The 12731-nt window shown below is 41.3% G+C and overlaps 1 protein-coding gene across 2 annotated transcripts in view; it reads right to left on the bottom strand.

Annotated features, from left to right (window-relative positions):
* ABCA1 (ATP binding cassette subfamily A member 1) overlaps positions 1-12731 on the bottom strand; it is a 141574-nt gene that overhangs the window by 71360 nt on the left and 57483 nt on the right. For both annotated transcript variants that reach the window (XM_077249411.1, XM_077249420.1), the window contains exon 6: positions 811-932. In XM_077249411.1, coding sequence (XP_077105526.1) covers positions 811-932 — 122 coding nt within the window. The remainder of the gene's footprint in view (positions 1-810; positions 933-12731) is intronic.

Here is a 12731-nt window from a genome sequence, read left to right as displayed (position 1 = left end):
GTGTCCTCACCCAGAATCCCTAGTCCCGATGTGGCCAGTCCTGTATGCGAACTTCCCTGGTCCTGGTGTGGCCAGTCCTGTATCCGTAGTCCCCTGGTCCTGGAGCAGCCAGTTCCTGAACCTTGTCCCCTGATCCCGGAGCGGCCAGAGCCAGAATCTCATCCCCTAGTCCTGGAGCGGCCAGTGCCTGAACTTCGTCCCTGGTCCCGGAGCGGCCAAGCCTGAACCTCGTCCCCTGGCTTGTGTGCGGCCAGTGCCTGAACGTTGTCCCCTGGTCCTGATGTGGTCAGTCCTGCTCCTGAAGTCCCCTGCTTCCAGTGCAGCCAGTGCATGAACTTTACCCCCAGTCCACTAGCAGCCAAACCGTGATCCAGTATCCTAGAACGGCGTGTCTTAACTTAAGTTCTAAATCGGTGTCAGCGAAGCTGATCCCTGGGGCCAGTAGCTGCAGTACCGGGTTCTTCCCAGGAGTGGTACCTGGCGGCTACCTACAGCCCTGTCTGTCTCTACCATCAGGAGCTCCAGTGAACATCAGGTAGCCGCTTAGCTACGCCTCTTCCTCAGCAGGCCCAGCCCTGTGGCACAGTGGGTCCATAAATCCATATGCGCCACCGTTGGGAGTAACATCTGTATTGTTGTGAAGTGGTTAAAGCTGTTGAGAGACTAGCTGTTAGCCTAGTGTCTGCTTACCGAGACCTTGGCTAAGTTATTTTGTCTCACTTTGACATGATCTCTATGAATCCTAGGCACCAAAGTCTACACTATCCATAAAATATGTACTGAATAAAAAACTAGCGAGAGTATTTTTACCTGCTCCACTTTGAGGTCAGCATTCAGTATTTCCTCTACCACAATGGAAGGCATGCTTATGTTTTGCTGTAGGAACGATGTGAATTTCTCATTATCCATTAAGCAATCTCTAAGCTTCATGCCTAATAAGAGATAAGAAAATAATTTATGCTATAAAACTATTGAGATATAATTTTTGATAATACAAAGTGGAGATTTTCTTATAATGTCACTGTCACAGTTTCAGCTTGGCCTTCTATCAGCGCAAGTTAGAGGGGTCATCCAATCTCCAAAAGATGCCATAAATGTCGCAAGGGGGTGCTACTTCTAGTAAACTTCCATAATCCCCATTTGCTGATCCAGAGTGTTTGTCAGTGGTCACATTCAATCAATGGAAAGGTTGCTTTCTTTATGAGTGACAAAAAGAGCAGAGCAGCCATACTCAATAATTCTACAAATGTAACATCTAATATCCTAGATATTTCTGACTTGCAAAAAGTACAATAAAACTTGCAAATGATTGATTTGTTGCATACTTAAATAATTTTCTACGAACAATACTTATAAATTATAATCAAACTGATAGTGGCAAGGTTTTAAATATGCACTATGAAATCTTATTGCGTAGTACTGGACTATAGTGAAAAACAAAATGCACAGTAGATGAATGTTTAAAAATCAGGTGAGGGAATACTATCTATTCACAGGGAAAAAAAGATACCACACAGACCAAGGTACACAGGTAATCTTGCCAACCACATCATTTTCTAAGCTTCCTTTTCAGTTTGCAATATGTAATTTACTGAGATTCTGAGCGCTTGAGAATATAGGAGAAACAAACTGAGATGAGAGCAGGGGCATAGCAAGCAGGGGCATAGCAAGCAGGAGCAAAGTAAGCAGGGGCAAAGTAAGTAGGGGCATAGTAAGCAGAGGCAAAATAAGCAGCAGCATGGGAAGCAGGGGCACAGTAAGCAGGGGCACAGTAAGCATGGGCATAGTAAGCAGGGGCATAGGAAGCAGGGGCATAGGAAGCAGGGGCATAGGAAGCAGCCAAGTAAGCAGAGGCAAAGTAAGCAGGGGCATAGTAAGCAAGGGCATAGTAAGCAGGGGCATAGTAAGCAGGGGCACAGTAAGAAGGGACTTATTAAGCAGGGGCACAATGCACAACCTGTAAATGGCACAAACAATGACAGTACAGGCTTTTAATAAAGTCTAATGAATTATCAAAAATGTATAAACGTGAAGGATTAAAATATAACTTTTACTGGATATTCTAAAACCAATTATAACAACGAAGTGCAAGGTGCATAACATAGACAGACATACAAACAAATGTGGATTGCGCTATGAATCCTTACTAGAAACCAATTGCTGCATAGTATGTAAATTCTAAGTTTCTAATGGATATATTACATCATGAGTTCCTAAATGCTTCTATTGTTTCTATTATATATCATTCCAAATAACAGATAGGGTTAATAAATCTAGCGCAAAATCCACTGAAGTTCCACACACCTCACATTCTAGGTACGAAGGAACACTTTTCAAACAACTTAGTGAGTGTGGTTACTTCTTAGCAAAGGACTTCTGACCCAAATCCGTATCAGACCACTACAGGGTTTTAGCCCCAGTGCAACAGCAAAAGCCCATAGCATAAATACTCAAGCCTGGGGTTAGTCAATGAATTCTTAACTGTAGACAATATACCGTATTCAGTCCACCAAATATATTGATTCCCATTACTTAGCGTTTCAAAGAATCCATCACTGTGACTGGTACATATAAAGAACGGTCTCACCTGCCTGGAACCATACTACATCACCATGTTCAGTTCCACTAGTGGCGATGGACCTCTTTCCCTCCTGTCCCGACGTGTTTCGTTTACTCTTATCGGGGGATACTGTTGGGGTTATCTCATAACTGCCGTCCAGCCGACGCTGACATCCATGCGCGTGGTGAATAGTGTATAAGTCGGCCTTTTTAACTGCGCCCTGTATATAGACATCCAGTCTGTGTGACGCACGGTGCCGATCACCTGACCAGATGTGAACTCATTGGAACACATCAGCTGACCGGAGATTCGGCCAGGTGCGTGCCCCGCCTCCTCTGGAACGCAAACATCTCCAATGCGCCTGCGCTCCTGCACAAGGCCACTACGCAATGCCTATGGAATACATGATCTACTGTATACACTGCTGATATACCGTGCAATGTGTCTGTCATTATAAGGGATGTATAGCTGCATTCCTACTCATCCAAGAGCAAAAATGTCCATACATCCCTAATTGTACCACTATTTTGTGAACAGGTTTATCCTATTTCGGTAAGACACTTATTACATTATCATTAGCTATGATTGGCTATAACAGAATTTGAGGATTGTGCAGATCTGGTACATTCTCTGTATTGGGGACATCGATTTGTTAGGATGTAATATTGATAATCAGTTTTAAGAGATACAAATTGGAATAATTCTTCATGAGGCATAGATAACAATCATGAAATTCTCAGGAGTATCGGAGGCTAGAAATTATAGATGCAGATTAGAAAAAGATTAAAAAGAGAGAAAGCCTGATAAATACCTAGGGTACCCTATTCTATCTCCACCCTACCTGACCCGGAGGTTGGCACCCTAAGACCTACGCAGTGGCACCCCCACTCAGCGGTGGCTACCCCTTCCTACATGCCCTGTTTTTCCCTACACTAGAGGAAGGAAGCAAAGGAGAGCTGGTTGTTTAGACCATTGGGATGGACTGTGCGCAACCAAAAAATCCACTTGCATTGTCTCTGGAGTATCATCTGGTCCCAATTTCCCCCTCTACTTGGGGGTTTGATTCTATGGTGATACCTATTCACATGGTTGGCTATTGATGTATCTCTCTTGTTAACAATATCACGTATATGTTCTCCCATTCTCCTACAGAACTCCCTTTTTTTGTTTTCCCTATGTACTCTAGTCCACACTCACAGGTAGCCTTATAGACCACTCCTTTTGTTTGGCAGTTGATAAATTGCCTAATCTGATACATCCTGCCTGTATTATTACTTACAAACGTTTTACCCGTCTGTATAGAGGCGCATGCTTTGCATCTGCCGCACTTATAACAACCAGCGGGTTGCGCGCTCAGCCATGAGTGATTCTTCGGACTCTGGTAGTGGCTATGGACGAGTCTGTCTTTTATGGATTTTCCTCCCCGGAAAGTAATTTGGGGTGCTGGGTTAATGGTATCCTTAATATCCGGGTCCATACACAGGATTTGCCACTGTTTCTGTAAGATTTTTCACATTTCTTTTGCTCCGTTAGAGAATCGTGTTATAAATCGTGTTGTACCCTCCTCCGCCTTTGGAGGTTTCTGTACAAACAGATCTTTACGTTCTCTTATAAGTGATCTATATGCCTCTTTTAATACATGATCAGGGTACCCTCTTTCCCGGAACCTTCCTCTTAGATCATCCGCTTGTTCCTTAAAATTACTTAAATCAGAGCAATTACGGCGGAGTCTTAGATATTGTCCTTTGGGATACCCCGTTTTAGAGGTCTAGGATGGTTACTCTCCCATCTTAGAAAAGAGTTTGTTGCGGTGGGTTTCCGATAATTTTTCGTGACAATCTCTCCGTCATCACCTTTTTGGACCAGGACATCAAGGAAAGCCAATCTATATTTGGATGTATCCAGAACAACCACATTGCCCCCCTTATCGGAGGGCTTGATCGTTATGTTTTCATCATTCTCAAGGTTCTTAAGACTTGTGATTTCCTCTCTAGACAGATTACAATTCCACATGTTGATAGACTTAGGTATTCTTAGTAACTCTTCTGTCACTAAATTAACAAAGACATCAACTGAACTGACGTCAGTTGTTGCCGGGAGCATTTTTTTTACATTTATTCCTTAAATTTGTAAATGGACCGTCTCCCCTAGAGTTAGGGTCGATGTCTCCGAGTCCTAGATGAAAAAGCAAACATACGTCTGACAACATGTCGTCAGGAATACCTCTTTGGCAAAATGTTTCCTCCATTTTAACTTACGTGCAAAGATGTGTAAGTCAGTCTTTTATTGTCTCAAAACAGTCATAATCTGTAGAGGGAACAAACGAGAGTTCCATACTTAGGACACACATCTCGCTACTTGTTATGTTTTGTGAGAATAAGTTTAGGACCTGGGGCTCTAGGGAGCGTTGTGTTGATTTGGTCATTTCTGAGCGGATAGCTCAATTCTAAAAAATCTCTCTGTGGCAACTTTTTTCCACTTCCCCTAGTGCCTCCTCGTCCCCCTCTACCTCTTCCTCTCCCTCTTTGATGTCTAAATTTTGTATCGGAGTCTGAAAATTCCACCTCCGAAGAGGAAATATCTGTCTCCAGACCTTTGGGATTTCGATTAACAGCTACAGAGTAGGCCTTATTCTCTTTAAATTCTTAGAGATCTCTGTTGTATAATTTATGTTTGCGTTCTTTTAAATGGAACTGAAATCTTTCCAAATTGTTTTGCAAAGTAGTTTCTTTTATCGAGAAGTCAGGTTCACCCGAGAATTTCTTTGTAACCTCCATATGCTCTTTCAATATTTCATTCAATTTATCCAGAGTACTCCTCTCTTCCTCTAACAGCAATCTCATTAGTCTGATAGAGCTTTCAGTGGCTTCTTTTTCCCATTTCACCACTAAGCCGGGACTTTTATACCTGTATCCAGGGGTTAGAGATATTCTTAGATGACGCGGGACTATTCCTGCTTTGCTATAACTGTCCAAACTGTGGACTTCCCACCATGATGTTATTTGACTCTTATAGGTCTTCCCTAATTCTTTAAATGCTGCATTATAGGAAGGCGTGTACCTTTCCTGCACAAACGCTCTATCTGAAAAGACGTCCCTAGCTTCTGATATCCAAGTATTTGTGTCTATTCCTGTAGAAAGGAAACCTGCCATACTACAATAGCGATAATCAATTATCAAAAAGCTGAAATCTTTGGGGTCTAAAAGTCTACATTGCCAAGAAGCAAGATGAAAAAACGATATTTAGCTTAAATGGGTTGTCCACTAACCTAATTAATGGATCCATGAAGTGAAAAAAATGGTTCTCCCCTCTCAAACCAGTGCCGTGCCTCAAAGACACTACTGCATCCTTAGCAAGTCTGCTGGGTTCAACAGATTGCAGTGGCTGTCCGTGTGGTACTGATGCGGTACACGGGTGGCACACGGTTGCAATCTTAGTACACACATGGACACGGAAATCTCTTCCCACTTGCACTGTAGCGGTGGCAAGTGGGGTAATATTTGTGGGGTTGATGGTGACATCAAGCCCATGGCTTGGTAATGGAGAGGTGTCTATAAGACACCTCTCCATTACTAATCCTATAGTTGTAATGTTGCTAAATAAAGACACAGCCAAAATAAAATCCTTTATTTTAAAAAATTACAGACTCCTTTAATATTCTACATTGCACCATACTTACTGCCACAGCTAATTCTCTGATGCCCTTGATCTCCTGTAATAAAAGTAAAATAATAAACCAACAATATACCTACCATACCTGTCCGTCGTTGTGTCCCATGCTGTAATCCATGTCTGGGGGCTAAATAGTTTTCAACCAGAACGGTGCCAAGATGTGACTATCCTGGCTGAAAACCACTGATGAATGAGCTCCTAAGAGCGTAGTATGATTCACTAGCGGTGATATCATCGAGGCCATGCTGAACTGCGGTGACCTCAGGACCATGGGAAAAAGCCGGGGTGAACTCACTTTTGTTGCCCGCAGTTTAGACATTAATGGCTTTGTATTGAGTTATTTAATGGGCACATTAAATAACATATCTTCAGTGATGTCTCATAAAAGATGTAATAAGATACTTATAAACTTGTGAGGGGTCTACTCACATTTGTGATATACCGCACTGTATCTACCAGGCAGCGTCCTCCCCGTAGCCTGGAAGAGGTCACTTTTATAAAGTGATAGAAGATGATTTATCGCCAACAAGACATCTGATATGAGACACACAGGGAGGACTGTTTTTAGCATTCTACAACCTGTATGGCCATATTAATAGTTTACATAAGTCAAATGTGGTGACAGATTCCTTTGAATCATGATGTGTAAGTTTTTTTTTTGTTTTTTTCCAGATGGGAAAAAAGTGCCTTTTTTTTTACAGAACTTGCTGAAATTTCTGGACAATTGACAACCCTGATTCAATGTAGTGAAGAGTACCCTTTATTTTGGCAAAGCTTGTGGACATTATAATTCCTAGCTTCCTTCAAAGCAGCGTACATGTTGATAGGAAAAAAATTCTAAAGTTATATGACATGCTTGTCAGGTCTGAAGCGAAGGCATTTTTTAATAGTATGTCTGTAGCTGGATCTGTCACACTTCAGTGTCAACAAGTCTGCTTTCATAACTAGCAGATGACATGAATGACCTGGTTCTACCCTGCGTTCAGATAAGCAAGTTGCCGCAGAGATTATATGCTAAAAACAAGGACTTTAGAAGGGTTTACTAATAAGATTAGCAATCTGACATGCTTAGTGTGGCAAGTATGAAGCATCCAACCCCCATTTATCATTGCTCCATTCTTTTGGAAAACAAGAAATGATACATGACATGAAGACACTGATAAAATATTCTGCACCCTAATGGTTACCGATGTTACGATGAAGCAAATTTGCAATCTGGATGAATATTTGCTTTTAAAGGGAAAGTGTCATTAGATTCATGCTGCCTGAACCATGAGCGGCATGAACCGGGACCCGCTGTGCTACTGCAGCCAGGTATCTTTTTCTCTTAAACACTGCAGCTTTTCAGAGAGACTAAACTTTGAACAGTGAATGTGTTTCAAATGATAGTCAGAATCGACTTCTCCCAAACTCAATCCCTATGACTGACAGGTCTCTACTTTTGCGCAGTATTGGGAACAGAGGACCAGAGAAGCCACTGGGGTAAAGTTAGCTGAGACACAGTCCCCTCAACATCACAAGGTATGTTTTCTCTGAAATGTTGCAACGTTTCAGAATTAAATATACATGATGAACCAAGGCGGATTCCTGCTGTTCGTGGTTCAGACTTTAAATAGCATTGATCTTGGTCCCGGCTGATCAAACTTGTAATATATTCATAGGGATGATTTCTTGCAATTATAATACTCTCAATACATACAGGTCCTTCTCAAAAAATTAGCATATAGTGTTAAATTTAATTATTTACCATAATGTAATGATTACAATTAAACTTTCATATATTATAGATTCATTATCCACCAACTGAAATTTGTCAGGTCTTTTATTGTTTTAATACTGATGATTTTGGCATACAACTCCTGATAACCCAAAAAACCTGTCTCAATAAATTAGCATATTTCACCCGTCCAATCAAATAAAAGTGTTTTTTAATAACAAACAAAAAAACCATCAAATAATAATGTTCAGTTATGCACTCAATACTTGGTCGGGAATCCTTTGGCAGAAATGACTGCTTCAATGCGGCGTGGCATGGAGGCAATCAGCCTGTGACACTGCTGAGATGTTATGGAGGCCCAGGATGCTTCAATAGCGGCCTTAAGCTCATCCAGAGTGTTGGGTCTTGCGTCTCTCAACTTTCTCTTCACAATATCCCACAGATTCTCTATGGGGTTCAGGTCAGGAGAGTTGGCAGGCCAATTGAGCACAGTAATACCATGGTCAGTAAACCATTTACCAGTGGTTTTGGCACTGTGAGCAGGTGCCAGGTCGTGCTGAAAAATGAAATCTTCATCTCCATAAAGCATTTCAGCTGATGGAAGCATGAAGTGCTCCAAAATCTCCTGATAGCTAGCTGCATTGACCCTGCCCTTGATGAAACACAGTGGACCAACACCAGCAGCTGACATGGCACCCCACACCATCACTGACTGTGGGTACTTGACACTGGACTTCAGGCATTTTGGCATTTCCTTCTCCCCAGTCTTCCTCCAGACTCTGGCACCGTGATTTCCGAATGACATGCAAAATTTGCTTTCATCAGAAAAAAGTACTTGGGACCACTTAGCAACAGTCCAGTGCTGCTTCTCTGTAGCCCAGGTCAGGCGCTTCTGCCGCTGTTTATGGTTCAAAAGTGGCTTTACCTGGGGAATGCGGCACCTGTAGCCCATTTCCTGCACACGCCTGTGCACGGTGGCTCTGGATGTTTCCACACCAGACTCAGTCCACTGCTTCCTCAGGTTCCCCAAGGTCTGGAATCGGTCCTTCTCCACAATCTTCCTCAGGGTCCGGTCACCTCTTCTCGTTGTACAGCGTTTTCTGCCACATTGTTTCCTTCCAACAGACTTACCATTGAGGTGCCTTGATACAGCACTCTGGGAACAGCCTATTTGTTGAGAAATTTCTTTCTGGGTCTTACCCTCTTGCTTGAGGGTGTCAATGATGGCCTTCTTGACATCTGTCAGGTCGCTAGTCTTACCCATGATGGGGGTTTTGAGTAATGAACCAGGCAGGGAGTTTTTAAAAGCCTCAGGTATCTTTTGCATGTGTTTAGAGTTAATTAGTTGATTCAGAAGATTAGGGTAATAGGTCGTTTAGAGAACCTTTTCTTGATATGCTAATTTATTGAGACAGGTTTTTTGGGTTATCAGGAGTTGTATGCCAAAATCATCAGTATTAAAACAATAAAAGACCTGACAAATTTCAGTTGGTGGATAATGAATCTATAATATATGAAAGTTTAATTGTAATCATTACATTATGGTAAATAATGAAATTTAACACTATATGCTAATTTTTTGAGAAGGACCTGTACATACCCTACAAATGACAACATCCCAAACCTATTATTGTGAGTAAGAAGTGAGCATAGTCTACATTAAATTGAATATATCGTCAGGTTTTAACTGACTCATTTGAGAGCAGCATAAAACAGGGGCATAGACTCTGATTCTAACACTGGATCACTTAATCCACTCGATCCACGGGCAGCATATATCAGGCACTGGCTGTATAATCTCAGCCAGGTAAGTTTGACTCTGAAACATTGCGGCAATTCAGAGAAAAACATACTATAACACCCGCATACATGTGCGTATAGACAGAGACTAGTGATGAGCGAATATACTCGTTACTCGAGATTTCTCGAGCATGCTTGGGAGTCCTCAGAGTATTTTTTAGTGCTCGGAGTTTTAGCTTTTCTTGCCGCAGCTGAATGATTTACATCTGATAGCCAGCATAAGTACATGTGGGGGTTGCCTGGTTGCTAGGGAATCCCCACATGTAATCAAGCTGGCTAACAGATGTAAGTCATTCAGCTGCAGCAAGAAAAACTAAAACTCCAAGCACTAAAAAATACTCGAAGGACCCCCGAGCATGCTCGAGAAATCTCGAGTGACGAGTATACTCACTCATCACTAACAGAGTCCTGTCAACCGAGGGCAGCGGCAGGTAAGAAGACGCCAGGGACCCGCCTACTGTCTACTAGTCTTCAGCACTGCTCAGTCCCCATCAGCTTTCACAGTATATCTTTTTTTGAAACACCCCAGCATTTCAGTGTCAAGCTTCCCTGACTGAGATTATACAGCCTGTGCTGGATACATGCTGCCCGTTGATTGGCCAGCATGTATCAGCTGTCAGGTTCACTTTAATTGGCTTAAAAAAAAAAAAAAAAAAAACAACAAAACTGTTTTATCTGCTGTAGCTTTGCTAGTCCTCTCAGTGATAAGCTCCTTGATATTCATGGGCTCTTGCTATCGTCACTCTCGTCAACTGACTGGCAGCTTTCAGCCTACACACAGGGTAAGCATAAAGCTATCACTCAGTGGTGTGGATTGGGTTAGACATACCACCACTGAAAGAACTAGCAGAGCTGCAGAACATACAAAAATACAATAAGAAGCCCATTAAGTGACATACTGCTGAAATAAGGGTCTCTGCCCATATTTTATACTGCCCTCAAAGTGCGAAGCATGAAGCCAGTGATTATTTTTCAGCCTGTTATGTCAGATTTCTCCTGTGGTCAAAGCTTCTCCTATTTCCAGGCTACTTTATTTAAAGACAATGATAATGTATACGATTATTTCCTTCTATACTATAAGAAAAAAGAGAAAAAGAGAGCTATTTTTATAAAGTGCTCAGCACATTTCCCTTTGGCACTACAGAAATGTCTTACATAATTCCCTTGCTGCATTACTAGACAGGCAGTGAAACAGAACCTATGAGCCCATTAGGATGCGCATTTATACAAGAAAACCAAAAAGAGTACACATTCACTAGCTGCAACACAGTTAGGCAATGCATTTGATCTCCACATAGATTTATAAAATATTTCAAGAATATTCTTTTTTTGCGATTACTGGGATACTACTAGTCACGGCTTACTTAGGGTATCTAACCTGCTCTTTATATGTTTTGCTTTAATAGAATAAAGGTTGTAATGATTGTAGGGGGGCTCTAAAGTAAAGATGAAATAACGGATCACATTTATTCCTAATTTGGGATCTCTTCCATTAACAATTGCACAGCTATGGGAGATGAGAGAGAACATCACTTCCTACTTACATAGATCCTAATGAATATATCCCAAGCATATAGACCATAAGTAGGTAAACACTATCCCTCCACCCAAAAACACATATAAAAAATTGGGGTTAACACTAAAATAGAAGACAGGTGGTACTCAGTTGTGCCATATATTCCCATGCTTGTATATTGGAGACTAGTTCTCTGAATGCTAAGATTTATCCAGAATATAGCAGTGTATTTCAGAAGAATCCTTTCTTGGATACCACTTGTCATACAATGCTGCCGGGAGCTGAACTCCAGACCTTGTAACAGAAAACCAGTCTGGATTTGCTGTGCCAGCCAGATTCTTCTTCAACTCTTCAGAAAGGTCATTGCCGGAAGGCCGTAGGACAGACTAAATGACTGACCTGTCAACCTCGTTTATGCAGCCCTCCTTACTGGAAACATAGTAATAACCTAAACGCAGCTTCTTACATGACAAAACTAATTGTAATAAGTGAGGCATCACATTGTACTGAATGTTTAGTGTTGCTTGGCACAGAAATACTACAATGCATCCAATAAGAACTCACAGCATAGCTGCCTGAACCGCAAGATCAATCTAAGGCCTTTTAACACAAGTGCACTGCTAATCCACAGTCATCTAAAAGACTGAGGATGAAAAGATTACTAGAAAACAAGACTGATCTATGCGGATTTCTGAAGTACATGATACCTTCTCTAATAGCTGTGTACCAAGAATGTGATGTATGCTAATATATGTTCAGCCAAAGTATCATGCTCATATTCAGATTTCAGCAAACCAATATCTGCTTCTTTCATAAATTTGTAAGATTTCAGCCATAAAGGTAAGAAAATAATCTGTAACATACTGTATATTCTTATGCTGCATTTACAGCACACATACTAAAAATAAGCATTATTACTTCTCAGGTGCAGACTTTCTCCTTTTGGTTTAGTGATCTAACTACTGTGGCCTGTGACAACTACACATTCAGTCTCACTAAAGAAAAAAATGGTAGTCACTGTAATAAGGCTGGTTTCAGATTTCCAACATTCAAGCACGGACTCAAATTGTGAATGATGGATGGGCTAAAATGCAATGAATCCATTAAAATATGGATGCCATAGGGATTTTGTCCATTTGGCATGTTTTTTATATGCGCCTATTAAATTTTATGGGCAAGACTTATTCAAAACATGGATCGAAGTAGTGTATGCTGCAATTTTTTTTACACGAGGACCACTAGTTGAGGGTAAAAATGTTCAGCCCATTCACCTGAACAAGCCCTAAGGGAGATATAATCAAATTGTGGCCTTCCCACATTTAAATCAGGGAAAAGCTAACAAAGTAACAGGAAAATTATATACTTGCAGTCTTGAATTAAGGTCCTAAGACCACCCAGTATAGAAAAAACACCAAAATAATTTCCAAGAAATTTGCGTATTTCTTATGTAACATCTCCTTACTTAG

This window comes from Ranitomeya variabilis, chromosome 1, assembly GCF_051348905.1.
Source record: "Ranitomeya variabilis isolate aRanVar5 chromosome 1, aRanVar5.hap1, whole genome shotgun sequence".
Taxonomy (NCBI): Eukaryota; Metazoa; Chordata; class Amphibia; order Anura; family Dendrobatidae; genus Ranitomeya; species Ranitomeya variabilis.
Note: the sequence above shows the minus strand (reverse complement) of the source record. Positions and strands in the feature narration are given on the sequence as shown.